Genomic DNA, 26,679 nt, shown 5'->3' with positions numbered 1-26,679 from the left:
TCTGTTTCCGCACCATGGAGGGAAGCCTGTCTGGTACCCAGGTCGTCATAGTGGATAGGAGGCTCACGAAAGACACATGTCTGGTGGATGTCAACGAACAGAAGACACGAGCGAACTTAACATTGATCTCTCGAATGTCAGATTAAGCTCTTCGTATAATGCAACAGATATATGGGTCTTTACATCCTTGGTGCGCATCCTTTCTGGCGAGCACGTTAGGGCAAGGGACGATGATGCGAGTCGCTGTATCCTTCGCGGAGCGGGTCCTTCCGCCCCAGGCCTATAAGCTGCGTCGCTCCAGATCTGCCGATCAACCATTGCGACGAGACGGAACGAAGTCCGTATCGAATGCGAGAAAGCATCAATTGATGGGAAACGCGCATTGGGCATCGCATCGTGAAGGGGTCCTACGGTTGCCCCGCAAGCGAACGGTGCGGCAGCGGGAGCTCCCGAGGCGCTCTTTCCTCCGATCATCCTGCACAACGCGGCTCTCCGTCCACTGCATCAACTCCAGATCCTCATCAATGTCAGCGGGGAGTGCGCAGTCAGCATCTCGACTTCAGGGCTTACGCGCACAACACGCCGATCCCATAGCCCAGCCTCGCAGTCGTCACCACATCGTATTGCCTTTTGCGCAGGCGGACAGGCAGGACGATATATGTATTATCCAAGGCAGCGCTGCCGCCGCGCTCTTGGGGCGAAGTGCAGCGCGTGTGACCCATCATCCTGCGTTGATTCGTCACGACACTGCTCCAGGCAATCAACTCGAGGCTGCAAGCGCTTGAGAATGCGCCTCGCATCTTCAGGTCATCGGAGGCGGGGCTGTGCCGCAACGCAGGGATAGGCTGATCGTTCCACAAGGTGGGAGGAACAAATAGCCTGGAGTGCCAATGCCGCGGTGATGTTTGACTTTTCAAAAGAGCGAGATTGTATTGTTGTTCACGAAATTCAGAGGTTCTATTGCACCTTTTGATCAGCCTAACCTTACCATGGCACCATCCCCGCAAGTCAGCGGGACTTCTTCTGCGCCATCACCATCTACAGCGCCGCAAGCGCCTTCGGTTCTTCCTGGTCTCAAACGCGGCATCGCAGTGGGGGTGGCATCGTCTGTATGTCTCATCCTCATCGCCCTGCTGGCTTTCTTCGCTCTGCGCCGACGCAAGCAACGCAAGGCACAGCACCGACAGCAGCATTCCCCAGACATCAAAGAGCTTCCCACATGGGCAGAACGGAGCGGGACACCAGTCCCACCAGAAAAGAACTGGATACCCATACCGCCGTCGCCCATCGAGGCTGACACACAGGCCATATACGAACTGGAGGCCAGTCCGGTGCCCGAACTCCCCACAGGGATCCACGTCTCTGGTGCGCAAGAGCTGGGCGCTGAGGATGCTAGCGAAAGCTCGATCGATATCAAGAGGACAAGTCTTGCAACTAGGGAAAGCGTTGAGCGTTATGGAACAAGCGAGTCACAGTACAGAGATATGCCGACGTTGCGCATCTCCCCTCCTGAGGTGTCGCCTTTGACCACCACGTCGCTGCTTGCTATCAGTCCTCTTACCGTGAGCCCTCTGGAGGAGGCATACCTCCCGCAATCGCCTCGCTCGCCGCGATCTCCGCAACTCTCTCCCCGTCACTGGATATGAGCGGCCTCTTGTGAACTCAATCAGCATCAACATGAGCTCAACATATCCAGAGATGTCTCGAGCCCTTACGCAGCAGCTGTCCAGTTCTCGACGTGGTCTGCGAAAGGCCGGGCCGTGGCAGGCCTTGATTCGTTTGCTGCCCACACGGACGTCAGAGGCGAAGCTGGGACTCTTTGACCTTCCGATCGAGCTAATATTTCGCATACTCGAAGAAGCCGTAATCTCGGCGCCAGGCACGTTCCACGCTACCTTGCGCGTAAGCCGCACTTTACGCTCTCTGACCTTGCAAACCCTCAAGGATGCAATGAATCCACGAGCACTGTCTTTCAGCATTTTCGATACTCCCACACACGGATTATACAACAGCTTGGACTGTTTCTGCGTGTTTACGTGGATCCCATACGAATTTCAATCATTCGAGGAGTTCCAGAGATTCAGCGCGAAGCTCACCAAGCTGCGTAGGAAGTGGCACGAAAGGAAAATTCCCGGTATCTGCCTGCACAATATAGATTGCAGGAAGGTCGATTATTGGGGGTGTCCCTGCCACGACACATATCATCTACCCGCCGAGATGCGATGCCGGAGTGGGGACCGGTCATGGCGCGGGTCTTGTACATCATGTGGGAACGGGATAGGCTGGTAACCTCCATTATTGGAGAAAGGAACACTGTTGTGGGGGCATTCCGTATGTACCACCCCTGCTTGAATGAACTAGTTGCAGCAGTTGACAGCATGCTCGTAGGTGCTCGGATGCAACGCTTCAAAAACAAGCTCGACAGACGCTGGGGCTTAAATCGAATGTTGGCTGGTCAACAGATAGAGATGGGGTACTGAGCTTTGATGGAATAGTAGGAACATGAAGCAGCATAGGATAGCAGAGGGCATTGGAGTTTGCAAAAGCTCCCGTCTGATAGGCACGCGCAGTTTGACTTGCGGTATGTTGCCATGATGACTTGGAAAGACAAAGGTCAGTGCGGGATGGCGATGAAGCTGTCACGTCTAAGATGGTTTGTAACTCTGGGCGGAACGGGGTAGCACTCGGGCGAGCAAACAATACACGTTCGCTCTCTAGTTGTAGGCGTACTTCCAGAGAGTACAATGGTAAAGCGTTGCTGGCTTTCAAAGCAAGCGTTCATTCGCACGATGCAACAGTATGATTAGCACGGAGATGCGAAAACTTTGGTGCCCTGAATTTCCCCGGGCTGCGTTTTCGAAGGGCGACACAGCGACGCGCTTGATGCATGGAGTACGCATAGCCTCCCAGGTGTCACTTCGAGAGCGTGCTGTGGCAAAGCACGATGACGCGCGACGCGTCTCGGCACAGACCCTCAAAATTTTGGAAAGCCCCGCCACGGTTGAGCCCGCCGCAGCATCAACATGGCGCAACAACACGACCCCAAACGCCTCATTCACAATGTCTGCCTGCGTCGCATGCCAGAAGCCGCTCGAGGTTGAGTTCGAGCCAGAAGACTACGACGAGGATGTGCAGATGGGCGGCTCCTCTGGCAAAGCGCCCGCCGCAGCGCCAGACATGGTGCCCGACGACGTGCACCTGAACTGCGGGTGTCACTTCCACTGGTACAAGCGTCCCCACGCCTCCTGTGCATACACACTGACATTGAACAAAGGGACTGCCTCCTCGAAGCCTACCAAATCACCGAGTGCCCCTCGTGCGGCAAGAACATCGCCTCGACGTCCGCCGCCGGCGCACAGCAAGTCCTCGTCACGCTCAACAACGAAGGCGGCCTGCAAGAAAACCTCGACATCCTGCCCCTCCTCACCGAAGAGTCGTACCTCAAAGCGTACCCGGCCGACCGCAAGTGCCGCGCCTTCCTCGAGTTCTGCCGCGAGGGCGACATGTCCGCCATCATCGGGATGCTGCAGGGCGACAACGAGTCCGACTCGGACTCGGACGACGACATGGCTGACGAGGCCGAGGGCGAGGGCGAGGACACCGCGGACGTCGGCATCGATGCGCTGCTGCGCTACCAGGATCCAATCGGCGACATGCAGTCCGGGCTGCACGCGGCGGTCCAGGCGCAGAGCCGCGAGGTCGCGTGGCTGCTCCTGCTGCTCGCGAGTAATCTCCCGCTGCTGGAGTTCCCGCCCGAGGTTTTCCAGGAGGCCGAGGCGCTGGGCATTATGCGCGGGCTGACGGAGGATAAGACGGACATTAGGAGCATGCGGGATGCGAATGGGAAGACGGCGGAGGATGTCGCGAGGGAGGTGGGCGGCGTGTGGGCCGCGGGGTGGATTGGGAATGGGAGGCTGGCAATTTAAAAATGGGTGGGCTGGGACGTTCAGGTGTGCGGTGGAAGTTTTGATCGATGCTGATGATACCAAAAAGTTATGAAGACATCCTGATTGGGATGGCCGTGAACAAGATACTCAAACATACTAGACGTGTGATCCACGTCCCGTCAAGGCGACGAACTATGGACCGCAATGTGCAAACTTGACATTTCCTAGCACAAGCGTCCATTCACATCAAGTCCCACTCTGGTTTGACCCACTGCATTCAGTCCTGACCTGACATGTGCACACTAACCGTCTCAAGTCCAGGTCCACCGAGGACCCCTCAGAAATTCGCCCGGCTTGAGCTGCAAAAACGCTCCTGTCTACTCCGCCTTCGGTGTGGGATGGTAGGTGGGGGTGGCGGGGCGGAGGGGCGGAGGAGATACAGAGGCAGGTTCGTAGGCTGGCGCGCATGACTCGGGGCTGCGTCTTCGGATTTGTGAGGAACGGCGAGACGCTGGGGGAGCGCGGCTAGATGTCCAGGCTCTCCTTGCAGCTGCTGGTCTCGCTCACTGGAACCCCATCCTCAGAATCCAGGGTTTGCGGCGCTCGAGATCGAGGATGGCTTGCCCGAACAGGCCGTTCGCCCAGCTGAACCACTGCCTGCTCCACACCCCCGCCGTGTGCGCGTGCACGCTTTCGTGCATCAGCCCATACCCATCCGTACTCTGCACCAGCCACCTCAGATTCCTCATAATCTCATTGTCGTCGTCAGAAGTAAGAATGGCCATGATGTTCGCCATCGGCCACGCGCGTCCGGGTAGGGTGTGCATACTCCCCACGCCCGAGATCACGGGGCCCCACGCGTAGTACGGGTTATCCCTGGACAAGATCTTGCGCCGCGTGTTCGCATAGACGGGATTGGTTGCGGATGTAAAATTCAGGAAGGGCGCGGAAAGCAACGACGGGACGTTTGGGTCGTCCATGAGGATGGCGGAGCCGTAGCCGTCGATCTCGTAGGCATATATCGGGCCGTGGTTGGGATCCTTGACGATGGCGTGCGCCTGGATAGCGGTCGTGATGGTCGACGACATGTTGCGCATCCAGGCTGTGAGGTTGGAACCCCGGGGCGAAACGGCGGCCATGATGGGCAAAGAGGCGTTGAGCGCGACAGCGTACATCATGTTGCTCGGGACGAGGTACTGGTAGATACAACTATCATCGCTCGGGCGCTGGAAACTTCGTACCAGCCCGACCGCGCGGTGCGGACTGCCATTGCAGTCGTTGATGGGCGTGCCGCCGTAGGGCGCGCAGTACGTGTATGGCGTGTGCTGCCAGTTTCCTGCTGCGTCGTAGCTGCCTATCATCATCGCCTCCGTGATCTCCAGCACTTTCTTGACAGCGCTGACCCAGGCGTGTTTCCCGAAGAATGCAACGTCGCCCGTCATCCGCAAGTAGTCGGCCGAGAGCTGCAGGAAGGAGGCTACGCTGTCGAGCTCCCACTGGCAGCTGAAGACGGTCATGTAGTCGTAGGGCGGGGATATGGTGTCGCTGTTTGCAGAGCTCTTGCGCATGATTTTGCTTTCTACGGGGGCTTGGAAGGCGTTGCAGAAGGGGTCGCCGAGGATATAGCGAGCTTGGAGATTAATCGCACCCCTGAACAGACTTGCCAGACTGCCTCTTTTGCTTGAGGCGCGCAGGACGGAGGTGTAGGCTTGCAGCTGGTTTGCGCTGTCGCGGAGCCACATGGCCTCTATATCACCCGTGATTACGAAACTCAGCTCTTCTTCGTTATCTTCCTCCAACTTCTTCACGTCTTGCGGGGTGAGCTGGAACTTGTGGGACGCATCCCAGGTGGTTGTTTTGTTCATCACGGGATCCAGCTCGACTATCACGCTCTTGTTCGCAACACCTGTCCACGCAATTGTCGTGTCCAGCGTCGACGGCCACGTATTCTCAAACAATCTGAACAGATCCGGATCTACAATCACCTTGCGCAGTCGCTCAATCGTGTCCTCGACTTCTTGGCTCTTGAACGTGCGGCATGGCGGGATAGGCCGCATAGATGCCAACTGCCATTTGCCCTCCGACAAGGGAAGATGCTTGTGGTAGGCGTAGTTTGTGTAAATGGGGCATTGTGAGTAGACAGGCTGGACGAGGGTGGAAGTCAGAGTGAGGAGTAGCAGGGGTCCAGGGAGCGGGATCCACATTTTGTCCGGTCCGGGGGAGTGCCGGATCGCTGGGTTGGGTTACCGAAGGGGCATTGTTGGGCTGATGGAGGCGCGGGGACTGTGGTTAACAGAGAGGCTGGGTCGATGCTGTAGCACAGGCGTGGGACGAGATCTCGTGTTGGTGCACAGAGTGCAAGGTGGCTTGATGCTGCCAAGCCCGGAGCGGGTCTGGTGGACGCTGGTGGTGAATATTCAAACGCGCTAGGGAAGGGAAAACGGTCGCTAAGGGGGACGAGGACGTGCTATTAGCGCGCAGAGAACAGTATGTTAGCAAAGATTAGATAGGATAGATCGCACGAGAACAAACGCGCGCGGATTGCATTCCTGCTCGGCTTGGCTTCTCCAGGAATATATTAACTGCCAAGACTCTCGGCTCCCTGCCTCAGATCCGGTGCTAGGCACTGAAGCCTCATCGAACACCCCATAGCATGGTTTAGGGGCTGGCAGAGCACCAAAACAGTCCAATGATGATAGAGAACGGAGCGGATACACTATTTCAGATCTACCTTAGGTAGGCTGATTTGAACCAGGATCGACCGTTGGATGGCCATGTGAACTCTGTAAACGAGGAAAATAGTAAGCTTCAAAATTACGAGCTATTGGTCTTCAAACGTAGTCTGATTCGTGCTGTCATGAAGGCGTAGTGTGAAGAGAGATCGTAGATAGAGACTAGAAGCGGAGTTGCGGGGCACCAAACGCGGAAGGTGTGCTTGGCAGAACCAAGCCCCTCAAGTCGTCGGAGCTTCGTCTTTAGCGTCTCCAACTCATCACAATCGTCCATTTGCCTTCATCATCATATACTCATTGTAACGGACGTATCTCACGAGGCACATGCCGGCTGTTGTGAATCAATTAGTATATATTTGAAGCTGTCCACCATGTGCGGCGACGCTCCTTGTATGCATCTCGTGCGGATTAGCGACTTACAGCCATTTCGGCGATGCTGTGTCCGACGATGCAGCATCTCATGTAAATATGATTACTGGATTGAGGCTGGTGTGCTTATCGAAGTCTTGACACGATTGACCCTGGGTTCACTCAGGCTACTACGAGGAAACAGGATCTGGACGTGATGCCGTATCACCGGCGTTCAGCATCACGCGATAACCAACGGCGGGATTCGCAAAACGCTGCCAGATCCTGCATGACACCTGCCTCTCGCGGGTGAAACATCGTCATGGTCTTCTTCACGGATCTCGCTATGTCACTGCACGCGCATGATTGGTAAAGATGTCTTGTCAATCCTTACGATTATTCTTTAGCTTGTTGCTATTTCGCTTTTCAGGTGAAAACGCGAATTGCTTGTTACTGGCGACATTCGGAATAAGCATCACTTGACAGACGCATAACAGTGTTTCTGTTCACTAAAACGTCGTGACGGCGTGAATGCATTAAATTTACGGAATGGGATTCGTCTTACAGAAGAGTGTTCAAATCCCCGTTTTCGGCAATCTAGATGTCAGACATCCCCCACAATACTGGGGCAAAGATCCCACGGGCAAAGCTTCCCACCCAACCAAGGATCGATCGCCAGCACCGAATCACCATCCCCCTTGCGCGTGCGTCTCCATGCAGCGATTGCTGTAGCACTAGGGGCTTCATCAAGCAAAGCTTCTCCAGGTATCATTGAGACCTTTGGGATACGGCGCTCGTAATTTGGGCACGACAACGGCGAAGTCAATATTGGATCACGTCTCACTCAAAGGTTGCCTCTTCAGAATTTCTTCGATGCTACGGAAATGTCCTCGACTGGGCCAATCGACAGCATATCGTGGAATCTTGATGCTAACAGTGAAAAGGGTGCGAGGGCAGCGATGCATGTGGATCATGGAAGAAAACAGGTTTGGTCATTCGTTATAAGTTGTCGTCAGTGTACGCCCAACGACCACCTCGTGTACATGTCTCCGTCCATCGATGCATGACCGACTCATCCTTAATGGACGCCTTGAAGCCAAATCTCCACCCACTACCAATGGGCGATGACAACGAGGTCTCCAGGGTTTCCCAGACTGGAAATTCGTCGGAAATTCGTCAATCAGAAGACTCTTCTCGATGGCCCCCATGTAACCGTATGCACAGTGTGCGTAATTCCATCCCATGTGCCATGGGTGGCGATGAAGAGTCACGTTTGCGACGTTGAAGGTGGCACCGGCCGTACATTGTGGGACTAAAGATAGAGGCTCAGTAGGGCAAGTCAACACTGGTCGCTTCTCATCCCGTGTTTCTATCGGAGGCGAACCCTGTACCTTGAGTCTCAATGTACGAGGCGTCTCATTGCATAGTAGGTGGTATACTAATTTAGGGCGATATTTGCAGTTCTCGATCGCTTTGAGGATGTTATTATCGTTGCGTACACGGTCTTCGATCGTGTTGGACGAGTGTTGTCATTTACCGCACATTGGATCATCTAGAGAAGCCAATGAGAGTGGGCCTTTTCAGGCAAAGATCTGGGTCTCGCAGATCAAGCATAAAACTTTAATTACGTAGTTTGTATCTAGGCCAGGAATTCCGTATCGGGCGCGATTCTACTTTGTAGATCGCGCGCTGAACAAATCAGACATTCACCAACCGATGTGGCGTAGCGCAAGCATCTGTTACCAGACGATCCCTGCCTGTTTGTTTCTGAGAAGGGAATGCACAAGCGGGACGTAGAGTTAGCCTCCCAGGTACCACCCCGTTTAAAGCTTTAGGCATCCCGCCAAATTTCGGAATTAGATCTTGCCGTCGGCGGTGCAGTGACATACCACGCCAAAACCTTCCCACATGTATAGTATCCTGCACAAGTTTTTCATGAGCAGCAGCGGCATACTCCGATGGGCAAACCAGGCATGTCTTCCAAAGGCTGAGCCTACTCGACATTGCGCTGTCACCGCTGATGTCACTAATCGCCTTGTAAGATGTGTATGCGCAGCCTCAGCTCCTCAAGATGTCAAGTGTATGTATAAATGGTAGGCGCCTCGACTTGGAGAAAGACATCACGATCCCACCAGATCCGAAACTCCTAGAGAATCTTTGCAATCCCCATCCTATCATCCAACCTCACCAGCTCACCAGCGCTTCTATCCCTAAAACTCGAAATGAGATTAACCAGCGCTATCACCATCCTCCTTACGGCGACTGCACTGGCCACGCCTGCGCCTGCTGCGAACCCAGAACCATCAGACGTCGTCGCCAACGCGCCATCATACGCCCCCGAAGTTGATGCACGCGCCGCAGACTTCGTCGCAGCTCGGGATCCAAATAAGAAGAAGCCCAAGAAGAACGACCACAACCTCACGAGCGGCAACGACACAGACAGCGCGGCACCCATTCTGACATCGAATGTTGTACTCGAGCTTGGTGCTCTTGGGGTGGGCATGATGCTCTGGATGTGAGGATGTGGATTGCTCAAGACACAATGTCGGGCGACTGGGCATTTGGAAAGGGGGATGATGCTGGAACATGTTTGCTACTACGATCTAGGTTCTAATAGCGGTGCATGAGGGTACTCACGGTGAGAGTACGACTATCAATCACTGTAATAAGCGAATGACACTGTGTTTCTGTTACACATCATCCATGGTACCATACCTCATGTGTGACGAAAGCATCGAATTGAAACAGTGCCCCCTTTTGTCTATGATGTCTAGACCCTGAAGGCTACTTACCCTGCACAAACTCATTCTAGGGTTTTACGCAAGTGCTAGCTAGGCAGCAGCGCTGTAGTGATCATTGAGTAGGCGGAGCTGGGAGGTTAACGTGGCACCGGATAAGGTGCTGTACAAAGGCAAAGTCTCCCCCCACACACTGCTACCTCGCATGAAGGTGCTCAACAAATTCCTAACTCAGGGTTTATTCAGCAGCCTGCCCGACATGACACCGTCTCAAGGTCTGGGCTGTCGGGGCCTTGTAAGCATTCGACATTGATGGGCAAACGACTAGCGGAGTGCGGTCAGCTCACCCGAGAACAAGCTGAGTAAGTCAGGGTTCATTCCAGATATCAAGGGTGCTCAAGCAAGGTCATGTTGTTTCCAACATCAAAACTCTGGCTGGTCTGATTCTATAGCAGAAATGGGGACACTGTGTAAGGCATACCAAAATAATACACGGTGAAGCAGTGACCTTAAGCGAGTGCGAAGCTAGCTGAAACTCATCCCAGCCAGCCATGACATTCTCGCAACTCTTTTCGGTCCGACTAACTCAGACGAAGCTCTCGCGACTGCGTTCATCGCTGACTAGTGTGCTCTCATTTGGAGGGCTGTGCTGGCCGATGATCAACCCCAAAATGCTCGATACCTTGATGACTTCTCTTTAAGCAACGAAATAACGGGAAACGATAAACGTGCTCAGCCGCTGCCACTTTGCTTGTTGGCTTCATTGAGCATAGACATTTCTCTAAGCCCCTTAAGATGAGGTTTCCGCGGACACGGGTGTATCCTGGCTGGTACCCATGGTAAGCTTAATCAGTACCAAAATTCCGCCCCACGCCCTAAGGGACCACGCGATTACATCTGTCGGCCGTCTTTACAGCACTCACCGCCCACGTGGTTCCGAGTCTTGACGTGCGAACAGACAGCGCTCGTGCGGTTGGCTCTGCCTGACATCCTTTTGCGACTGGCGACGAAATTTGTTTCTACAGCCAGACAAGGAGATAGATCTATTTCCCTGAGATCGGTCAATGGCCAGCGATCCTCAGCGCCAGTCGACCTATGCCACGCCGTCAACAAAGCTGATCTATTCAAGGCATACCTTATTCATCTACATCAGCCCTCCGCATGGACGCGGCCCCACCTCGCTCACACTTTGAATTTCCCCATCGGGGCAAAAGAGTGCAGGTGCATCCCAAGGCTGTGCCGTCATTAAGCTTCAAGCGCGGGCTTGTTCAGCGTTCCGCTCGACGCCGCCAAGCCTGCTAAATCCGCGCCAAGTGCCAGCATCATGGGGTCCAGATGTCTGATTGGTCGGGGGTCTCCGACGTCATAGCGCTGCGCAGCCTGCGCTGGCGATACCTTCTACAATGCCCTTGGTGCGAGGGGGGATGGGTTGCCTGTGACGTCCTGGCTGTGCTACTGATCGCTGCTGTGTAGGATGTTGGCGATGCCTTGGGTTGTAGAGCTGAAGTCATAGCCTAGGAGATTTATATAAGGTAGGATGAAGGTGTGATGGAGGGCCACTGAATATCCAACCATCCCATCTTCTAGGATTATATCCCACCCTTAGCATCACTTCCAAGAGGCTCTCTAACGTCCATCTACATACCATTCTCCACCCCTCCTACATTTCAGAGGACCATCACCATTCCAACCTCAATCCTCAAAGTCCACCTTTAAGGAGAATCCGACGACTCTGCTATTTCCTTTCGCTCACCATTACTACACAATCAAGATGAGACCCGCGGCAGCGTTCACCATTATGTTCGCCGCCACCACCCTCGCCACTCCCGCACCCAAGCCCCTCGCGGACCCTTCTCTCGAAGTCCTCACCGATGCACCGTCTTTCGCGCCGGAAGTTGACGCGCGCGCCGCCGCTTTCCTCGAAGCTCGCGACCCAAAAAGCGGAAGTAGCAGCTCCAGCTCCAGCAGCAGCGGCGGCAAGAGCAGCTCCGGAAGTAAGAGCAGTTCCGGGAGCAAGACGGGGAGCAAAATCGGCAAGAGTGGCAACAAATCCGGAAACGACTCGGACAGCGCGGCGGCGATGCTGACTTCGAACGTCGTGCTTGAGCTTGGCGCCCTGGGTTTGGGCGTTTTGCTTTGGGTGTGAGTGGAGGGGAGGAAGGGAGTGTACGATATGACGAAGTCAACTTCTGGGTGGAAGACTGCACGACGACCAGAGCGCTGTTCCGGGCGAACTAGCAATGGCCTTCGCACCGTCGCGTGCATGCGTGGAGCATGCATGCACTACACCACAAGCGATCGAACCTGTACGACTATAACGAATGCGTCGATCTTGTCCCAGCGTTTTTTTCCAGCGATTTCTTAGCGTGTTTTCAGCGCTCGATACCACTTATGTTACCACGAATCTCATCACCCAATTTCATGTCGTTGCTCAAAAACCTGTTCGCCGTGCTCTATGATCCCTTTGCTCGCATGCTCTGTGCACGTCATATGCTGTGTAGGATCGCTTAGCTTTCTCGTATTCCCATGTCGACTTCCTGTCCTGGGCAGTGATCAGCTCTGTTACACAGACCATTGAGTGGCCTTGCTTCGAGCTCAGCCCGCCTAGGAGTGTCGTGAGGCTTGCACAGTAAGGTCGCTTGGGCGCGCCTGCAATGAGCAGTCACCTTCGCACTGGGTTGTCATGACGCCCGGCGTCAAGCGCGAGATCGGGCTCACCTGGATTGCGATTCCAACAACACTTGGACTCGGCCGCTATTTCAGCTCGACTACCAATCGACCCTCAACTGACTTCTCCATGGCAGAACCCACTGCAGACGACAATACAGCGATGGAACGCAGAGACTCTTCCCCGAACTCAACCTCGTTCAACCACCACCAGGTTCTCCCCAGCGTCTTCGTATGCAACCAAGGCAGCAACTGTGAAGTGAATGGACGAAGCCTGCGCTTGTCAAGATGCACATTACGCGCGCGCAGACCGGGTCTGCAGCACAGAGACTCTCCCCGAATTCCACCTACCGGACCTGAAAAAGTATCTCTGTATGTCTGGCTCGATATCTGGGCACAATGACGCTCCTCGCCGCCTCCACCGTCCAGCTCGTCTTGCTCAGCACAGAGCAGACTCAAGCCTGCCAGTGCCAGCGTGCTTATGCCGTGTTCTTCGGGTTTCTGCTTGCTCGAACTGTGGCCACGTCGCGGTGGAGCTTCTGCTTGTTTGGAAAAGCAGCGCAGAGCCTGGCTGGACGGTCTGGGCCGTTCCTCGCTGTAGAGCCACCACGGGGGCTGGCCAAGGTGTGCTCCATTCGATCTTCTGCCGGCCAATTCCCTCTGTGGCTACGACCCCAAGAATCTGTATCTGTAGAGTTCACAGGCAGGCGTCGTTCTTCGGCTTAGTACTCCACATACATACTTGACATCGCCCTAGCGGACGAACATATCGTTCCAAACCCTACCTAACAGCCCACAGAACGAGGAGTCACAGAGTCTCAAGGACTAACATAACCTCGCTTGAATCTTGATAACTAATTAAGAGCTTGCTTTGGTCGACGCTGACGATGCGTTGCCCCGCAGCATGAACAGTGGTCGCCTAGCGGAGCTTTTCATTCATCTGTGGCATCAAAGACGCGTGCTATATAAAGGCTAGGCGAAACACGAGAAGCGCAACGCAGGAGAGCCATGAACACACTGACTCGAGTCTATCAGAAGTTTACGGGGCCGTCTCCACCTCAAGCTCCGATGATATGTCCTGGAAACCTCCGACGTCAGTCCGCACCCGTCCATACCGGCGGCCCAGGCACGACATAGCCCGCGTGGTCCGGACCCGTGTGGATGTTCAGCGTCAACCCCGGCTCATCCCCCTTGTACAAGGTCCTCGCATCCACCCCCCCGCTCACTTGCACCGTCCCGCCCCCTTCAACCTTCAAGCTCACGCACTGCGGATAAAACTCCGCGCCGTCGAGAGAATACGGCCCCGTGCTCGTGAACGCAACGTGCAGCGCGATGATCTCGTGCCTGAGCACATACTCGCCGGGCGCGAGGTTGGGGGGCACGCGGATGGTCCTGGGAGCGCGCGAGGCCGTCAGTCACAAGCGGTGGATGGCGGGGGAACGGGACGGCACATACCAAGACCCGTTGTTCGCAATCATCTCGTCCGTCGCCCAGTACCCCTCCTGGTACACGGTGCCGTTGACCCAGCCCCGCTCCGCAATCTTGACGAACCTCAGCGCCGCCATGTCCACGTCCTCGCAGCGCCCGTTGCAGCTCGCCAGATAACTGAGAATCGGCCCGTGGTGCCCCACCGGCCACGCCTGGTCGACCATCCACCAGCGCACCCGCACGTCCGCGCCCGCAGCAACGGGCGCGCTCATGTTGGCGTTGGAGCCGCCTTTTGCGCAGATGATTTGCGGGCGGTTGGCGTCAGAGGGGTGCAGCGGGCCGCCGCCGGCGTTGGTGGTGTACCAGGCTGGGGTGTCGGGGGGATAGGACGTCAGGTTGCCGTTTGCGTTCCAGCCCGGGTAGCGGTGGCCGTTGGACCAGATGTCGTAGATCATGCCGTGGGCGAGGGCGACAGGGAGGCATGATGCGAGGAGGAAGAGCGCGTGAGGGGCCATCGTCTTTGGATTTTCGGATCGGGGTCTTGCTGAGGTGGGTGATGGGGACCAAGACGGTGCCTGGCTGCGAGACTACCCACCACATGGGTCATGTCTGCATACATCTCTCGCGATCCATCGGCCCGGGGTCAATCTACTCGAGTTAAACTCGCTCAGTGCTGTGCGAGGCATTTGGCTGGTACTAATAACGGTGAGATCAGCAGGATCTGGCTAATATGGCTTTGATGAACGGTCACATGATGCCCCAATCTATCCCACGTCAAGGTCTCAGAACACGAAACAGTTTTGCATGGGCCAGGTTGGCTCCGAGTCTCGTCTTCGAGTACCGTAGTAGAGAGCGCTTAATACCGATGCGATATCCGTCCGTCTTCGAGTACCGTAGTAGAGAGCGCTTAATACCGATGCGATATCCGTCTCGTCAGCCGCCACATCCCACTCACCATGTAGACCATCACAGGTCCGCCTCTCTCGAGCGTCCCACCTGGACAATGCCAGCACACTTTTTTCGCTCCTAACCTGCCTCTGAATCTCATCCGCCCCGCAGCCCCGCCGCTTCGCCTCCCCCACCCACCCGTCCTTCCGTCACATGACGCCCCAATCTATCCCACGTCCAGGTCTCGGAGCGCAAAACACCCTTGCATGGGTCCGTTTGGTTCCGAGGTCGCGTCTTGATCATTTGTACGCGGAGGGGTATTGCTTCTTTCTACTGGCGGGACCCAGGTTCGGCAATGTTGTTGAATTCATTTTTGGTCGTACCACCACTTCACCGCGGCCCCTTGACAATGCTCCTCGCAAAGCTCCTCTCGTCGGCGCTAAGCACCCACGCGATGCCCGAGTCGCCTGTCTCTTCCGCGCACACCTCCTCCCACTCGTCGTCCTCCATGTTCATGATCAGCGTCATCTGCGTGCACTTGGTGAAGGCGTCGCGCAGCGCGTACTTGCCGCCTCCCACCGCTGCCGTGACAATGCCCGAGATGTCGCGCTCGAGACGCACGGCCCCCAGCTCGTTGACTAGCCCGTGCTGTCCTTTGATGCGCTTCTCCAGTGCGCTGGCTAGATACGCGAGCGCGACAGAAAGGAGGCGGTCGAAGTTGGCGGTGGTGAGAATGCGCTTGATGGGCCGGATGAGCGCCCCCCAGCCGCGGTCAAAGCGCGCCTTTACCAGGTCTGCATCGTCTTCCTCTCCATCTTCGCCGTTGGCCTCGTCCTCCGAGGGGCGGTAGTTGATATCGCGAAAGGCCTCGGCGAGGATGGGCCGGACGCGGGGTTTCAGGACGGTGTGGAAGGCGACTTGGATGCCGTCGTTGAGCAGCTCGCCGCTGTTGACAGCGAAAGAATGTTCGAGGTTCCTCAGCTTTGTTTCTACGAATTTTGCATCGTGGCCAAAGGGGAAGAGGTTCTCCTGGGGGGAATTGGACGAGTCGGAGCGAGGGCCGCCAAGCTGCTGCTCGACGATGCGTTTAATGTACTCGTTGGAGACGTCGAGGTTGTTGATGAGGACAAGGAAGGCGATGACCTTGTCTTCTGGGGGGAGGCCGCCTTGGATGATGGGGCGGGGGTAGCTCTCGTCGCGCATCTTGCGCTGGATCATGCCGATGAAGTCGGTCCCTAGGAGGCTGCCGACGGTAGGGACGACGTTGGCGATGACGTCGCGCTGGGAGGTCGCTAACGCGCGCTGCAGCACTTGGTTCAGGATGTACATGACGGTGTCGACAGCCGTGGTGATGAAGGGCGGTTCGGCGCTGAGGGGCTTGGCAGGGTTGAGATTGAGGCCTGACGGCGACTGGTCCATCTGGAAGGCCTTCTCCACGGAGCGTCTGAAGAAAAAGGTGGTCATGAAGTTGAAGGGCTCGATCAGGTGGCTGGAGACCTTTCGGTGCAGGTTGCTGGTGGCTAGGAATTGGGGCATTACGAGGCCATGGTCGATGCGATCTTCAGGCTGGGAAGGCTAGAGATGTAAGAAAAATGGCACGACGGGGAAAGAAGCACATACTGCGCACTTGTCGGAAATGAAGCGGGCGTAGAGAGCCCAGCGGCCGAGCATGAGGGCGCACTCTGCGAGTAGGCCATCGACCTCCTTCATGTCGACGCCTTCATCTTCGCTGGTACGTGGAGCTGGGTTGGCTGGGGAATTGGACCGGGGGTTTCCACTGGCGGGTTTGAAGCTCTGCAACAGGAACGAATAAGCATATGACTTGATGTCGGTCAGTTTACGGTCGATGCTGCGCTCGTCGTGCCATGTGTCCAAGACGATACCCCCTTGGACATCGGCCTCGACCTGCAGGCGCTCGATGACCTTTGCCATCATGCCAGGGCCGTAATGGCGTTCTACGAGGGGCTCGTGGCCGTCTACAATCTGGGCGATGTGCTCGAACAGCTTGGTGAGGGTCTGGCCGTAGAAGTAGCTCTCCTGGCGCTGGGCCAGCGGGGCGCCGTTGAAGTTTGTGCGGGCTCTCGCAGCAACGCCCTGGCACACGTAGCGGCCGTATGCATCGAGTCCCGTGTCTGTCCGCCCGATCAGGGGGAACAGCTTGAAGAACCTCGTGACGCGTGAGCCGTCGCCGTCGGCAGCCGCCTTTTCAAACTCGCGCAGGAACAGGCCGCACAGCGACTCGGCGGCGGCATCGAGCGTCTGGCGTGGCGGGTCGGGGACGTCGGCCGTGGGGACGATCTCTTCGGCGAAGGTGCCGTCGATGACCTCGTCGGGGATTCTGGCTGCGCGGCTGAGGTACGCGGCGGCCGTCTCCCAGTCCTGCGGGGCGCCCATGGAGCCATGCACGCCCAGCACGCACGCCTTGAGCTCGGCGACCTGCTCGACGACGTCGAGGGTGGCCCTGACGTTGGCCTGCTCGTGGTCCAGGCGCTTGACGGCGCGCGAGATGCGGTTCGCGGTGGAGGCGGCGTCGGAGAGCATGGCATGGCTGATGGCGCGCGTGTTGACGACGTGGGTGCCGAGGTGGGCGCGCAGCAGGTCGAGGCGGCCGAGCTCGCGGGAGAGGTCCTTCTGCGAGGCCACGAGGGCGTCGAGGCGCTGCGTCACGGCGGCCTCGTGCTGGTGCAGCGCGGCCAGCGCGGCGTGGATCTCGGCGACCGACGCGGCTGCGTAGACGTCGAGGGCGGGCGCGGGGGCGCCGTTGCCGTTGTCCATGCTCGCGGCGGGCGCGGGGTGCGATGGGCGCGTTGTCGATGGGCGTCGTGGGCGGCTGCAAGGGTTGGCTGGGTGGACGACGACCTGGATGGCGCTGCTGCAGGGGCCGCCGCCGCCGTCGCCCATGAAACCTGGAAGACGGCCGGCCGCGACGCACAGCGCCAGCCTCGCCGTGCGCACAGGCTCGACGGCCACGCTCCCTGCCCCGGCGTGCCGTTGCTATACCCACTCGAACCGCTTGTTTGTTTGCATCGCATCCACACGGCTGCCTGCGAGACTTCTGCGGCTGCTCCTCTGCTCCCGCTCCCTCTGCTATTTCCAGCACGCCTGGCGGACCCGTCTAGACGCCCGCCTGCATACGCCGCACCGCTACGACGCAGGCGCAGCGCCCGCTAAATCGAGCACAGCTGCGCAGCGGCGACCGGGACATACAAACGTCGCTCGGGCGCTCACGTCGGCCGTCTCAGTCTTCTTTCGACGCATTCCTCGCCAGCTGTGCAACCACGGGCTCGCGCGACGGCCTCTCCGCAAACACATTGCCCGTTACGTCGAGGCCCGAGTCTGTGCCCGCGAGCACCACCACGACGCCGGCGCAGACGCAATCGCTCTGTTCCCCCACATGCCTTCGACGGCCACGCCGCTGCCCTGAGAACCGAGCCTCTTCGCTGCCGTCCGGACGCGCTGCTGCTGGCTGCGCTGCGAGCATCCGCCGCCGCCGCCCGCAACCCTGCCGCGGGACCTCCGCGCGCCCGCCGCCATGGACTCGGCTGGCCAGCTGCTCCACGATGCCCACCACCTCTACCACCGCTCCGGCGGCATGGGCGGCGACACGTCGTCCCGCCCGCCTGCCTACAAAATCGTCGGCATAATCCTCGCCATCTCCTCGGGCCTGTTCATCGGCGTGTCCTTTGTCCTGAAGAAGCACGGCCTGCTCAAGGCAAACGAAAAGTACAATGAGGCCGCCGGCGACGGCTACGGATACCTCAAGAACTTCTGGTGGTGGTCGGGCATGACGCTCATGATCATCGGCGAGATCTGCAACTTTGTCGCCTACGCCTTTGTCGACGCCATCCTCGTCACGCCCATGGGGGCGCTGACCGTCGTGGTCGCCGCAATCCTGTCCGCCATCTTCCTCAAGGAGCGCTTGAGTTTTGTCGGCAAGATTGGCTGCGTCAACTGCATCATTGGCTCCATCATCATTGCTCTCAATGCCCCGCAGCAGTCTGCCGTGTCCAACATCCAGGACATGAAGAAACTCGTCATTGCGCCCGGCTTCCTCGTGTACGGCGGCGTCGTCATTGTGGCCAGTGTCGTCATTGCTCTCTGGCTGGGGCCCAAGTACGGAAAGAAGTCTATGATGGTATATCTTACCATCTGCAGTCTGATCGGCGGCCTCAGTGTCGTGGCGACGCAGGGTCTCGGGGCCGCCATCATTGCCCAGATCAACGGCCAGTCCCAGTTCAAGGAATGGTTCCTATACGTCTTACTCGTGTTTGTCATCAGTACCCTGCTCACCGAAATCATATACCTCAATGTGAGTCTTCCGTGGTCATGCCTCGGTCCGTGCTAACAGTTCCCAGAAAGCGCTCAACTTGTTCAACGCCGCCCTGGTCACCCCTACATACTACGTCTTCTTCACGTCTGCCACCATCGTCACCTCCGCCATCCTGTTCCAAGGTTTCAAGGGCACAGTCATCAGCATCACCACCATCATCATGGGCTTCCTGCAGATCTGCACGGGCGTCGTCCTGCTGCAACTCTCCAAATCGGCCAAGGACGTACCCGACGCTGCCGTGTTCAAGGGCGATCTCGACCAAGTCCGCACCGTCGCTGAACAAGAAGAGCCCGAATACGAGCCAAGAGCAGACACCATCCGCGGTGGCGGTGCCATCCTGCGTTCCATCTCCAGGGCGAGGAGCGAGAAGCAGCTCCAGGAGGTGAAGAAACTACACGAAGAGCACATGCAGCCCATTGGCGAAGGCGAAACGGTCGAATTCGATGGCCTACGCAGACGAAAAACCGTGCTCGACCCCAACCGCCCGCCCACACGAAGCGCCACCGTCGTCCACAAAACGGTCCACCCCCCACTCGGCATGTCGCACTTCCCCGAAGACGACTCCGACTCGGACAACGACACCGCCTACCACCCGGGCTTCTTCCAGCGTCTCCGCTCGCGCGGCAAATCGACAAGCAGCTCCAACCATCCCAGAGACATGGACCTCGAGTCCCTGCCGCCCACCACCGCCGACAGCCCCTCAAAGAACTACATGCACACCGACACCGCCTACAAGCCGCACGACACCACCATTCAGTTCGGCACCCTCCCGCACCCGCCGCACCCGCACGACCCCGACTTCGAGGACGCCCCCGGCGAACTGCATCCCCCCCGCCCGCCCCCGCACATTGCAAAGCGCCAGTTCTCCTTCCAAAACGTCTTCAGCCGCAAGCGCAGCGAGTCTGGCGCGGGTAGCTCCGTCACCTCGCGGCCCGTCAGCCGGCATAGTCGGAAGGGCAGCCACAATGCCAAGGAAGCCACCGAGGAGGAGCGGCTGGGGCTCGTCAAGGGCGACTCCCGCATCTTGGGGCCTATACCGAGTCGCGATAGTCGCGAGGGGAGTCCGCCGGGGTATACGGATGAGGAGGGGGAGTGGGTGGTCGGTGGGAGGAGTATGAGCCCGGAAAGAGCGATGAGTCCGGGGCGGGGGAGCAGTGGGGGTGCGCAGCTGAGGAGGGTGGACACCGAGGAGTGGGATCCCGAGGACGACAAGGAGTTTGAGACGAGGAAGCCGAGTGGGCCTGGGGCGTTTATATGAAGGAAGAGGGAGGAGATGGGAAGCGAGGCGAGGACATTGTTTTGATTTGAGCGCATGATACCAACGCGATGCGACGCAAGTCGAAGCGATGCCATTCCGACTGTCTTGGGATTCTTTTGGATATCAGCGCGGCGTTGGACGGGGTGTACGATAGCGAGACAAGAGGTATCATACATGCGAGGAGAGGGAGACGTGTGTATACAGCTAGCAACGGCGAGCCAGCAGGGCCGTGGCATTGGCAGTCACGAGGTTACGATGTACATGTAATGAAAGTCTCTTGTCTTCACGTCCGAGTCGCAGCTACACCACAGGGACGTTCCCTCTCCCGAAACCGAGACAAACTACCAAGTCCATCTCTCAGGCAGCGTCCCGTCCTGCAGATCCAACCGACTGTCTCACCCCACGCACAAACCTGCCCCCGCCTACCCTCCATTTCGCGGGTTCGTTGAAATCAACGAAAACCTGTCCAGGTTGCTGGATGGTCTGGCCGAGCCAGTGGTTGCGTCGGATGGCGTGCGCACTCCAAGGTATGCAGCGTAGTGCCGCGTTTACTCCCCAGAAGCGCAGGTCACTAGCTGCGTCAAACACGGGAAGGGCTGGTACGGGAAGTGCAGGGTGAGGGTGAGGCGGTGGCTGGGCTGGGCAGGGCATCTGGGCAGACTGGCTGCAGGGCGACTGGCGATGAGTGCGTGAGCCGTGGGGTGAATTTTTCAAGAGTTGCATATCGGTGGCTTGGATGCGTGGTGGCTGGACCGTGGTGGGATGGGGTTGGGAACTCACATCAGACACTGAGGTCGGACCTGGCGCAGCGTGGGCGGGTTGGGTCTTAGTTTGGATCCATCTGCGATGTGGAGCCTCCGTCTCGGGTGCACTGGATGGGGTTGCACATTCTCGTAGCAGGACCGCGCGTTTCAAAGCTGCTTGCAGCAGACCCGTAATATCCATCACTGTGTGCAGGAAAACCCTCTGAGAAGGAAAATTACAGGGCTACTTTGACTTTGGATGTGGAATACACCACAATCACTTTATTAGTAGCTGTCAAATGCAGTAGGCGTCTACTATAAGTTCTTGAGCATATCCAGAGCTAGCTTGGACCCGTATATTACGATTCTGTTGATGTATTCCAAGCCATCTCCTAAAGAGCCTCAATTTGTTGCATCGCAGCAATCACTATTATTAGCGATAGGAGCCTGCATGCACTGCTCAAAATCCTAAGTATGAGATCTTACTTAGTCTTCTTGACACCTTTGCAGCGTCCCGAAGCTATCTTAGCCTTGTAATAGATGTGGCATGCAAGATTATGCGCCGTCTCCACCCTAGTTAAGTACTTTGAAATAACGCAAGTGCTACTCCTAGCTAGCGTGATATAGTTACTGATAACGAGCTAGCCATAATTATAGGAATCTACAGTAGTAATATGGTAAACTAAAGGCGTAGCTCAAAGCAAGTGGCTGGATCCTGGTCTCCAGTGCTTTACGTTGAGGCATCGTAGTAGTCAAGCACTGGACCGTGTGATACCAACGACGTAATCAAACATCAGACCCGCGCGACCTGTCCCAAAGCAGAGGAAGAGTCTGCGCACAACACCCGCCGGGACCCGCTTCTGGCGTGGCTTTGTGCACGCAGAAGTGAGATGGGGTCAGGGTAGCATGCGCGCGACTCACTCACTCACTCACCCCTACCAACACACTTGTAGTACTGCATATACCCACATAGTCTAGAGTCAATGGCCAGATCAAACAAGAAATCGAGAACTCGGTTTTTTGAGCCGGGCCTCGAAGTGGCTTCTGGTTTCTGGCGCTTCATTGAAGTCGCAAAAAGATGGATGGGGCAGCGCGTGGGTTCGGGGATGTATGGTCGTCTACGTGCAGAATGGAAGGGCGTGTACAAGCGTAGAGGGGTGGGATGCAGGATTGGGCAGGACGAGCAGCAACGAAAGGCGGCACATACTCGGTGTACCACATGTTGGCGTGAGCAGCTGTCGGGATAGCGGAAAGGCATGGCTGGGGAGTAGCGGTGGCGCGCGGGGGTATGGTGGTTGCGTCTAGGATAGAGTGGAGATGGCTTTGGAGACAACGGGAACTAGGGCGATGTAGGCCGTAGATTTATTAGCGATTGAAGTTGGGGGGTCTCATCTCGACTGTGATTAGATGCCAGGGTTGGAGATCAGGGTTAGATGCAGAGTCGGATTAGAGCGGGTTGAAGGAGTTTTGGCTAACATTGGCGTTGAAAAGAGAGTCCAAGTGGCAAGGTGCAACAGAGAACGAGGCTGGTTAACTGTTTTGGCTCAATAATGAGGCTGAGGAGCAGTCGGTTGTAAACAATAGGTTGACGAAGTGGTTACTTTACTAGTGGAACTCGCCAGTTCTTGTTGCGGATTATGTAATCGACAGGAGTCCGCGGGTTGACTGTGGGTCTCAAACGCATGGGTCGAAATCTAGTAGGCGCAATCTTTAAGTTGAATGCGCAGTGGAAAGTGCACGTTGAATCTCCACATTAGAACTCCAAGGTCAACTCGCGCCTCGAGTTGCGAGAGCATGTGAGATTTCGTGATGACACCAGCAACGGTATTTGGTCATCGCTTTGCCATGCTAGTCGTATTTTAGAGCAGTATTTCACGACGTTGCGGACATTCTATACACGCGGTGCGACTAAGCGTCTGTGCGCATTACGAAGTCCGCTCGAGCACGTGAGCGCAGTCGCCAAGCGCTGTGACACCTGAACGAAGGTCACCGGGGGGCCAGATGAGCTCCGGAGGGCATGCAAAAACCTCGTGCGGTAGATGTCGTCGATTCGCTCCTAGTAGGTATGATATGGCGCGCTGTCTATCTAATGTGGAAAAGAGCTCGAGAGGTATTTCCAGCATGTCCTGCCTGACCTTGGCGGAAGTGCCAACATTGCAAGGCCATGTTTGCGCACCGTAGCTCTGCGAATGTAAGCCGATGAAGGCAATCAATAACATCTGAACCAGGGCGATGCTTCGCGATTTCGCATTCTGAGTGAGCACGGTGTGAAACGGCGGAGGGCCGCTGGATAAGAAGGTTTATGTCGCAGAAGAGAACACGCCAGGGCTGTGCCAAACGCATGGTGCGATGAGGTTGCAGCGCCGAAAGCTATGGAAATTAGATGGCCCGGGCGGGGGAGGCTTATCCGTCCGGAGATATAATTGTGGCAGGCGAGTGAAGGGCTGCTAAGATGAGCCTGCGAAGTCCGATGGGCGTGGCGGCGCGATGTCCGAAGGTTGGACGGTTCCGGCACTGTTGCTGTGCTGCGAGATATTGACGCGAGCAAAGCAGTGAATAAGCGGTATCACAGCAAGACGATGTTGGAAGACAAAAATGATTAGCTGGGTAGTAAGTAAATGGATGAACTTCTCACACATTGAAGTTGTCGGTCGGGTTTGCAACGCGTAAGGGTCGGATCTCTCAGCCCCCCGACCCCACATGGCAGACGAAGCGAGTGCACTTGACCCGATTCATCCCTAGCTCCTAAGCCCGCATGGAAGTCGCAGCGATCGCTCACGTTTGATCTTCCATCCTCTCTCCAAACTCCTACCCGTTTTCTACAGTGGCCCACTTCGGCCCAATAATAGCTATCGTGAGCATGCGTCCGACCGTGCCTCCGGACGTTCAGTCCTTTGCACTAATCTCGTTTCGGGCCCATGAAACGGGCCTGCGCATGCCATCTTGTAGGGCATCCAGTTCGCACATTGGCTAGTGTGAGTCCTGGGGCGTGTACCCTGTCAGATGGACTTTGGCTCAGATGGACGCAAGCAATACCGAGCAGGATCTTGTCCGGTGGATCAGCAGCCAGTAGCCTACTGCGCCGCCATGAGGGCATTATACAAACGGCGTTCCCTCCCGGGCTCGACGTGATCTCACAGGCTTCTTGCATTGCACTTGGTGTGTTGCGTTCTCTCTTTTTTCATTCAGTCGTTCTTTTGTCTAGAGCTTCATCCCGAAAGGGCAGCTCTTCGTCCATTCGCTCTATAGTACTCTCTGCGAGGTACTCGATTCACAGTCTTTTCTTATACCCAACATTTCACATTAAGATACACATTTGAAAGCATTTTACATCATGGTTTTCAGCGTTTACAAGGCAGCCACGGCGCTGTTGTTAGCAGGATCGATCGGTGCAGAGGCGGCGAGCGTTGCGGCTCGTACTCCTACGGCCAACGACAGGGTGTTGCGTGCGGGAACGAAGAGGTCCGCTCATAAGCGATCAACGAAGATCGAGCCGACATTCGCACTCGACCTCCCTTACATCGAAGGTACATACTCCATCCGACTTTGGCAATACCAACTAACATACAACAGAGCCCACAAGATACAACGGCCACTCCATCTTCGCTTCGAACTTGAAGGTCGCTTCTAAAAAGCCAATTCTCAACTTGGAAGACATTGAACACCACCTTGAGGATGTGCAGTGTGTCAATGGAAAGGTCACACTGAAGTTCGCCGATACTTCTTCGGCTATTGATGCTCGGTTGGCGTGCCACGGTCCTGAGGGGGGTATCATTGTCACTTCGCACCTTGGCTGCAACCCGGCAGGCGAGCGATCAGTTTACACGTATGTCAAGACGAACATGGCAATGGCCCAATTACTAATATATCTAGTGTCCACGGTGCTTCGGCAAGTGGCGACGGATCGACCCTTGAACTCGACGTAATGGAGTCCCTGTTCGAGCATGCTTTTGACCGCATCGAGGTTGGCTTTGGCCATACTGAGGAGCACCACTCTATCCGCGAGCACACCGATCTCAAGATCCGCAAACGTCAGTTGGCCAGGCTAGAGGGCGCGATAGGCACCGCTGAGACTGTTGCGGCGGACGCTGAGATGGCCGAGGGCATGGCAGCGGGCGCGAAGAACGCCACTGAGGTTCTAGGCGAGGTTCCTGAAGATTCGGACCCCAATGTCCACGATGCCAAGTTCGACCTCAAGTGGGAAGTGACCAACAAGACCTTCAAGCCCGATGAGTTCCTTGCCGGTCTTCCCGTTGGCTTCACTCTCACCAACATGGCCAACCTCCCCCTCGAGCTCACCTGCAAGAAGTGCTTGACCAGGGGTGAGATAATCCTCTCGCAAGGTAACATCGAGATCGACACTGCAGCCCTCAAGGCCATCCCCGACAAGCTCAAGGAGATCCCCGGTATGGTTGCCAGCGCCATTCCTAGCGCCATCGCCGAGATTGGCGAGAAGATGGACGAGGCCAAGGACAAGCTCGAGAGCAAGGTCGATCAAGCTGCCGACAAGGTCACCAGCAAGGTCGGCGAGGCTGTGGATAAGGTCACCAGCATTATCGACGCTGTTCCTTCCAAAGTTGAGAGCGTTGCTGAGACTGCTGTCGCCGCCATCACCAGCATTGCCGGCGCCGTTGAATCCAAGGCCGAAAGCATCATCAACAACATCCCCATCCCTACCAAGCTTCCTGACATTGACCTAAACCCCTTTGACCGCCGCACCAAGATGGCCAAGCGCGGCGTCGACTTCGACTTGGGCAAGGTTATCACTGGCGGTTTCGTCGAGCTCAAGGCCAACGGCCTGGAGGCTTACTTCGAGCTGGGTGCTAAGCCCAAGAGCACTGGATACTTCACTTTCCGTGTACTTGAGCTCCCCATCCTTGGTTTCGTTATCCCTGGTGTTGGACGTGCTGGTGCCGTCTTTGAGGCGCTCCTTGAGGCCGACTACGAGATGGAGGGTGGTTTCGAGATGAGCTACGGTATGAACCTTGAGGTACGTATCCATATCAAACGTATCACTGCATAAGCTAACAGCACTAGGTCCCAAGCAACTCCACCATGCGCATCGACCTTGGCGACATGTCCAAGACGGGTGTCAGCGGTTTCCAGGACTCCACGCTGACTCCCCTTCCGTTCAACTTCGAGAAGAAGCAGCTCGACGCTTTCGTCAGTGTTGCCATGGTTCCGTCCATCCCCATTGGTTTCAAATTCCTTTCCGTCCTTGACGTTGGTGTTGAGGCTGAGCTCGACCTTCCTCGTCTTGATGCGCTTATCTCTACGATTGACGATGCCGACACTCAGTGCAACGACCTCAGCTACGAGGATGAGGAGGGAGCCACCGATGAGACCGAAGATGGCACCACGGACGAGACCGAAGATGGAACCACGGACGAGACCGAAGATGGCACCACCGATGAGACCGAAGATGGCACCACCGATGAGACCGAAGATGGCACCACAGACGAGACCGATGACAGCACAACCGATGAGACCGACGACAGCACAACTGACGAAACTGAAGATGGCACAACCGATGAGACTGAGGATGGCACAACCGATGAGACCGACGATGGCACAACCGATGAGACCGACGATAGCACCACGGACGAGACCGACGATAGCACCACGGACGAGACCGACGATAGCACCACGGACGAGACCGA

At 56.6% G+C, this 26,679-nt stretch overlaps 15 protein-coding genes across 15 annotated transcripts in view; 9 read left to right on the top strand and 6 right to left on the bottom strand.

The window, feature by feature from the left end:
* The first annotated feature begins 702 nt into the window (after positions 1-702).
* Positions 703-1,934, top strand: CC84DRAFT_864675 (uncharacterized protein). The gene is made up of 2 exons (XM_018187693.1): positions 703-861; positions 921-1,934. The coding sequence occupies exon 2, from the start codon at positions 990-992 to the stop codon at positions 1,644-1,646; it is 657 nt and encodes a 218-aa protein (XP_018034073.1). The 5' UTR covers positions 703-861; positions 921-989; the 3' UTR covers positions 1,647-1,934.
* Positions 1,935-3,060: 1,126 nt separating this feature from the next.
* On the top strand, positions 3,061-3,926 carry CC84DRAFT_1095977 (uncharacterized protein; the record flags this gene model as incomplete). Its single annotated transcript, XM_018174641.1, has 2 exons — positions 3,061-3,224; positions 3,275-3,926. 2 exons carry the CDS (start codon positions 3,061-3,063, stop codon positions 3,924-3,926), a joined length of 816 nt encoding a protein of 271 aa, XP_018034072.1.
* A 55-nt stretch (positions 3,927-3,981) lies between these two features.
* Positions 3,982-6,231, bottom strand: CC84DRAFT_1165896 (uncharacterized protein). Its single transcript, XM_018178821.1, has one exon. It carries the CDS (start codon positions 6,089-6,091, stop codon positions 4,451-4,453), a length of 1,641 nt encoding a protein of 546 aa, XP_018034071.1. The 5' UTR covers positions 6,092-6,231; the 3' UTR covers positions 3,982-4,450.
* A 2,807-nt stretch (positions 6,232-9,038) lies between these two features.
* Positions 9,039-9,486, top strand: CC84DRAFT_1218991 (uncharacterized protein; the record flags this gene model as incomplete). The annotated part of the gene is made up of 2 exons (XM_018183048.1): positions 9,039-9,047; positions 9,118-9,486. The coding sequence occupies 2 exons, from the start codon at positions 9,039-9,041 to the stop codon at positions 9,484-9,486; spliced, it is 378 nt and encodes a 125-aa protein (XP_018034070.1).
* Positions 9,487-11,203: 1,717 nt separating this feature from the next.
* CC84DRAFT_1165893 (uncharacterized protein) lies at positions 11,204-12,070 on the top strand. The gene has a single exon (XM_018178820.1). It carries the CDS (start codon positions 11,477-11,479, stop codon positions 11,849-11,851), a length of 375 nt encoding a protein of 124 aa, XP_018034069.1. The 5' UTR covers positions 11,204-11,476; the 3' UTR covers positions 11,852-12,070.
* Positions 12,071-12,332: 262 nt separating this feature from the next.
* CC84DRAFT_863466 (uncharacterized protein) lies at positions 12,333-13,224 on the top strand. Its single transcript, XM_018187690.1, has one exon. It carries the CDS (start codon positions 12,636-12,638, stop codon positions 13,116-13,118), a length of 483 nt encoding a protein of 160 aa, XP_018034068.1. The 5' UTR covers positions 12,333-12,635; the 3' UTR covers positions 13,119-13,224.
* Positions 13,225-13,466: 242 nt separating this feature from the next.
* On the bottom strand, positions 13,467-14,315 carry CC84DRAFT_1095776 (glycoside hydrolase; the record flags this gene model as incomplete). Its single annotated transcript, XM_018174631.1, has 2 exons — positions 13,467-13,764; positions 13,828-14,315. 2 exons carry the CDS (start codon positions 14,313-14,315, stop codon positions 13,467-13,469), a joined length of 786 nt encoding a protein of 261 aa, XP_018034067.1.
* Positions 14,316-14,407: 92 nt separating this feature from the next.
* Positions 14,408-14,879, top strand: CC84DRAFT_863426 (uncharacterized protein). Its single transcript, XM_018187689.1, has one exon. The coding sequence runs from the start codon at positions 14,531-14,533 to the stop codon at positions 14,828-14,830; it is 300 nt and encodes a 99-aa protein (XP_018034066.1). The 5' UTR covers positions 14,408-14,530; the 3' UTR covers positions 14,831-14,879.
* A 199-nt stretch (positions 14,880-15,078) lies between these two features.
* Positions 15,079-17,463, bottom strand: CC84DRAFT_1096115 (golgi transport complex subunit Cog4; the record flags this gene model as incomplete). Its single annotated transcript, XM_018174651.1, has 2 exons — positions 15,079-16,263; positions 16,309-17,463. The coding sequence occupies 2 exons, from the start codon at positions 17,461-17,463 to the stop codon at positions 15,079-15,081; spliced, it is 2,340 nt and encodes a 779-aa protein (XP_018034065.1).
* A 577-nt stretch (positions 17,464-18,040) lies between these two features.
* Positions 18,041-20,455, top strand: CC84DRAFT_863399 (DUF803-domain-containing protein). Its single transcript, XM_018187688.1, has 2 exons — positions 18,041-18,997; positions 19,044-20,455. The coding sequence occupies exons 1-2, from the start codon at positions 18,221-18,223 to the stop codon at positions 20,274-20,276; spliced, it is 2,010 nt and encodes a 669-aa protein (XP_018034064.1). The 5' UTR covers positions 18,041-18,220; the 3' UTR covers positions 20,277-20,455.
* On the bottom strand, positions 20,456-21,382 carry CC84DRAFT_863396 (uncharacterized protein). Its single transcript, XM_018187687.1, has one exon. It carries the CDS (start codon positions 21,219-21,221, stop codon positions 20,634-20,636), a length of 588 nt encoding a protein of 195 aa, XP_018034063.1. The 5' UTR covers positions 21,222-21,382; the 3' UTR covers positions 20,456-20,633.
* Positions 21,383-22,898: 1,516 nt separating this feature from the next.
* Positions 22,899-23,352, bottom strand: CC84DRAFT_863390 (uncharacterized protein). The gene has a single exon (XM_018187686.1). It carries the CDS (start codon positions 23,236-23,238, stop codon positions 22,945-22,947), a length of 294 nt encoding a protein of 97 aa, XP_018034062.1. The 5' UTR covers positions 23,239-23,352; the 3' UTR covers positions 22,899-22,944.
* Positions 23,353-23,785, bottom strand: CC84DRAFT_863389 (uncharacterized protein). Its single transcript, XM_018187685.1, has one exon. The coding sequence runs from the start codon at positions 23,719-23,721 to the stop codon at positions 23,467-23,469; it is 255 nt and encodes an 84-aa protein (XP_018034061.1). The 5' UTR covers positions 23,722-23,785; the 3' UTR covers positions 23,353-23,466.
* A 32-nt stretch (positions 23,786-23,817) lies between these two features.
* CC84DRAFT_863381 (uncharacterized protein) lies at positions 23,818-24,618 on the top strand. The gene has a single exon (XM_018187684.1). It carries the CDS (start codon positions 23,938-23,940, stop codon positions 24,337-24,339), a length of 402 nt encoding a protein of 133 aa, XP_018034060.1. The 5' UTR covers positions 23,818-23,937; the 3' UTR covers positions 24,340-24,618.
* CC84DRAFT_863372 (uncharacterized protein) overlaps positions 24,263-26,679 on the top strand; it is a 2,710-nt gene continuing 293 nt past the window's right edge. Inside the window, exons 1-4 of the mRNA XM_018187683.1 lie at positions 24,263-24,546; positions 24,593-24,845; positions 24,893-26,009; positions 26,057-26,633. Coding sequence (XP_018034059.1) covers positions 24,354-24,546; positions 24,593-24,845; positions 24,893-26,009; positions 26,057-26,633 — 2,140 coding nt within the window. The 5' untranslated portion in view covers positions 24,263-24,353. The remainder of the gene's footprint in view (positions 24,547-24,592; positions 24,846-24,892; positions 26,010-26,056; positions 26,634-26,679) is intronic.

This window comes from Paraphaeosphaeria sporulosa (genome assembly GCF_001642045.1).
Source record: "Paraphaeosphaeria sporulosa strain AP3s5-JAC2a unplaced genomic scaffold CC84scaffold_7, whole genome shotgun sequence".
Taxonomy (NCBI): Eukaryota; Fungi; Ascomycota; class Dothideomycetes; order Pleosporales; family Didymosphaeriaceae; genus Paraphaeosphaeria; species Paraphaeosphaeria sporulosa.
Note: the sequence above shows the minus strand (reverse complement) of the source record. Positions and strands in the feature narration are given on the sequence as shown.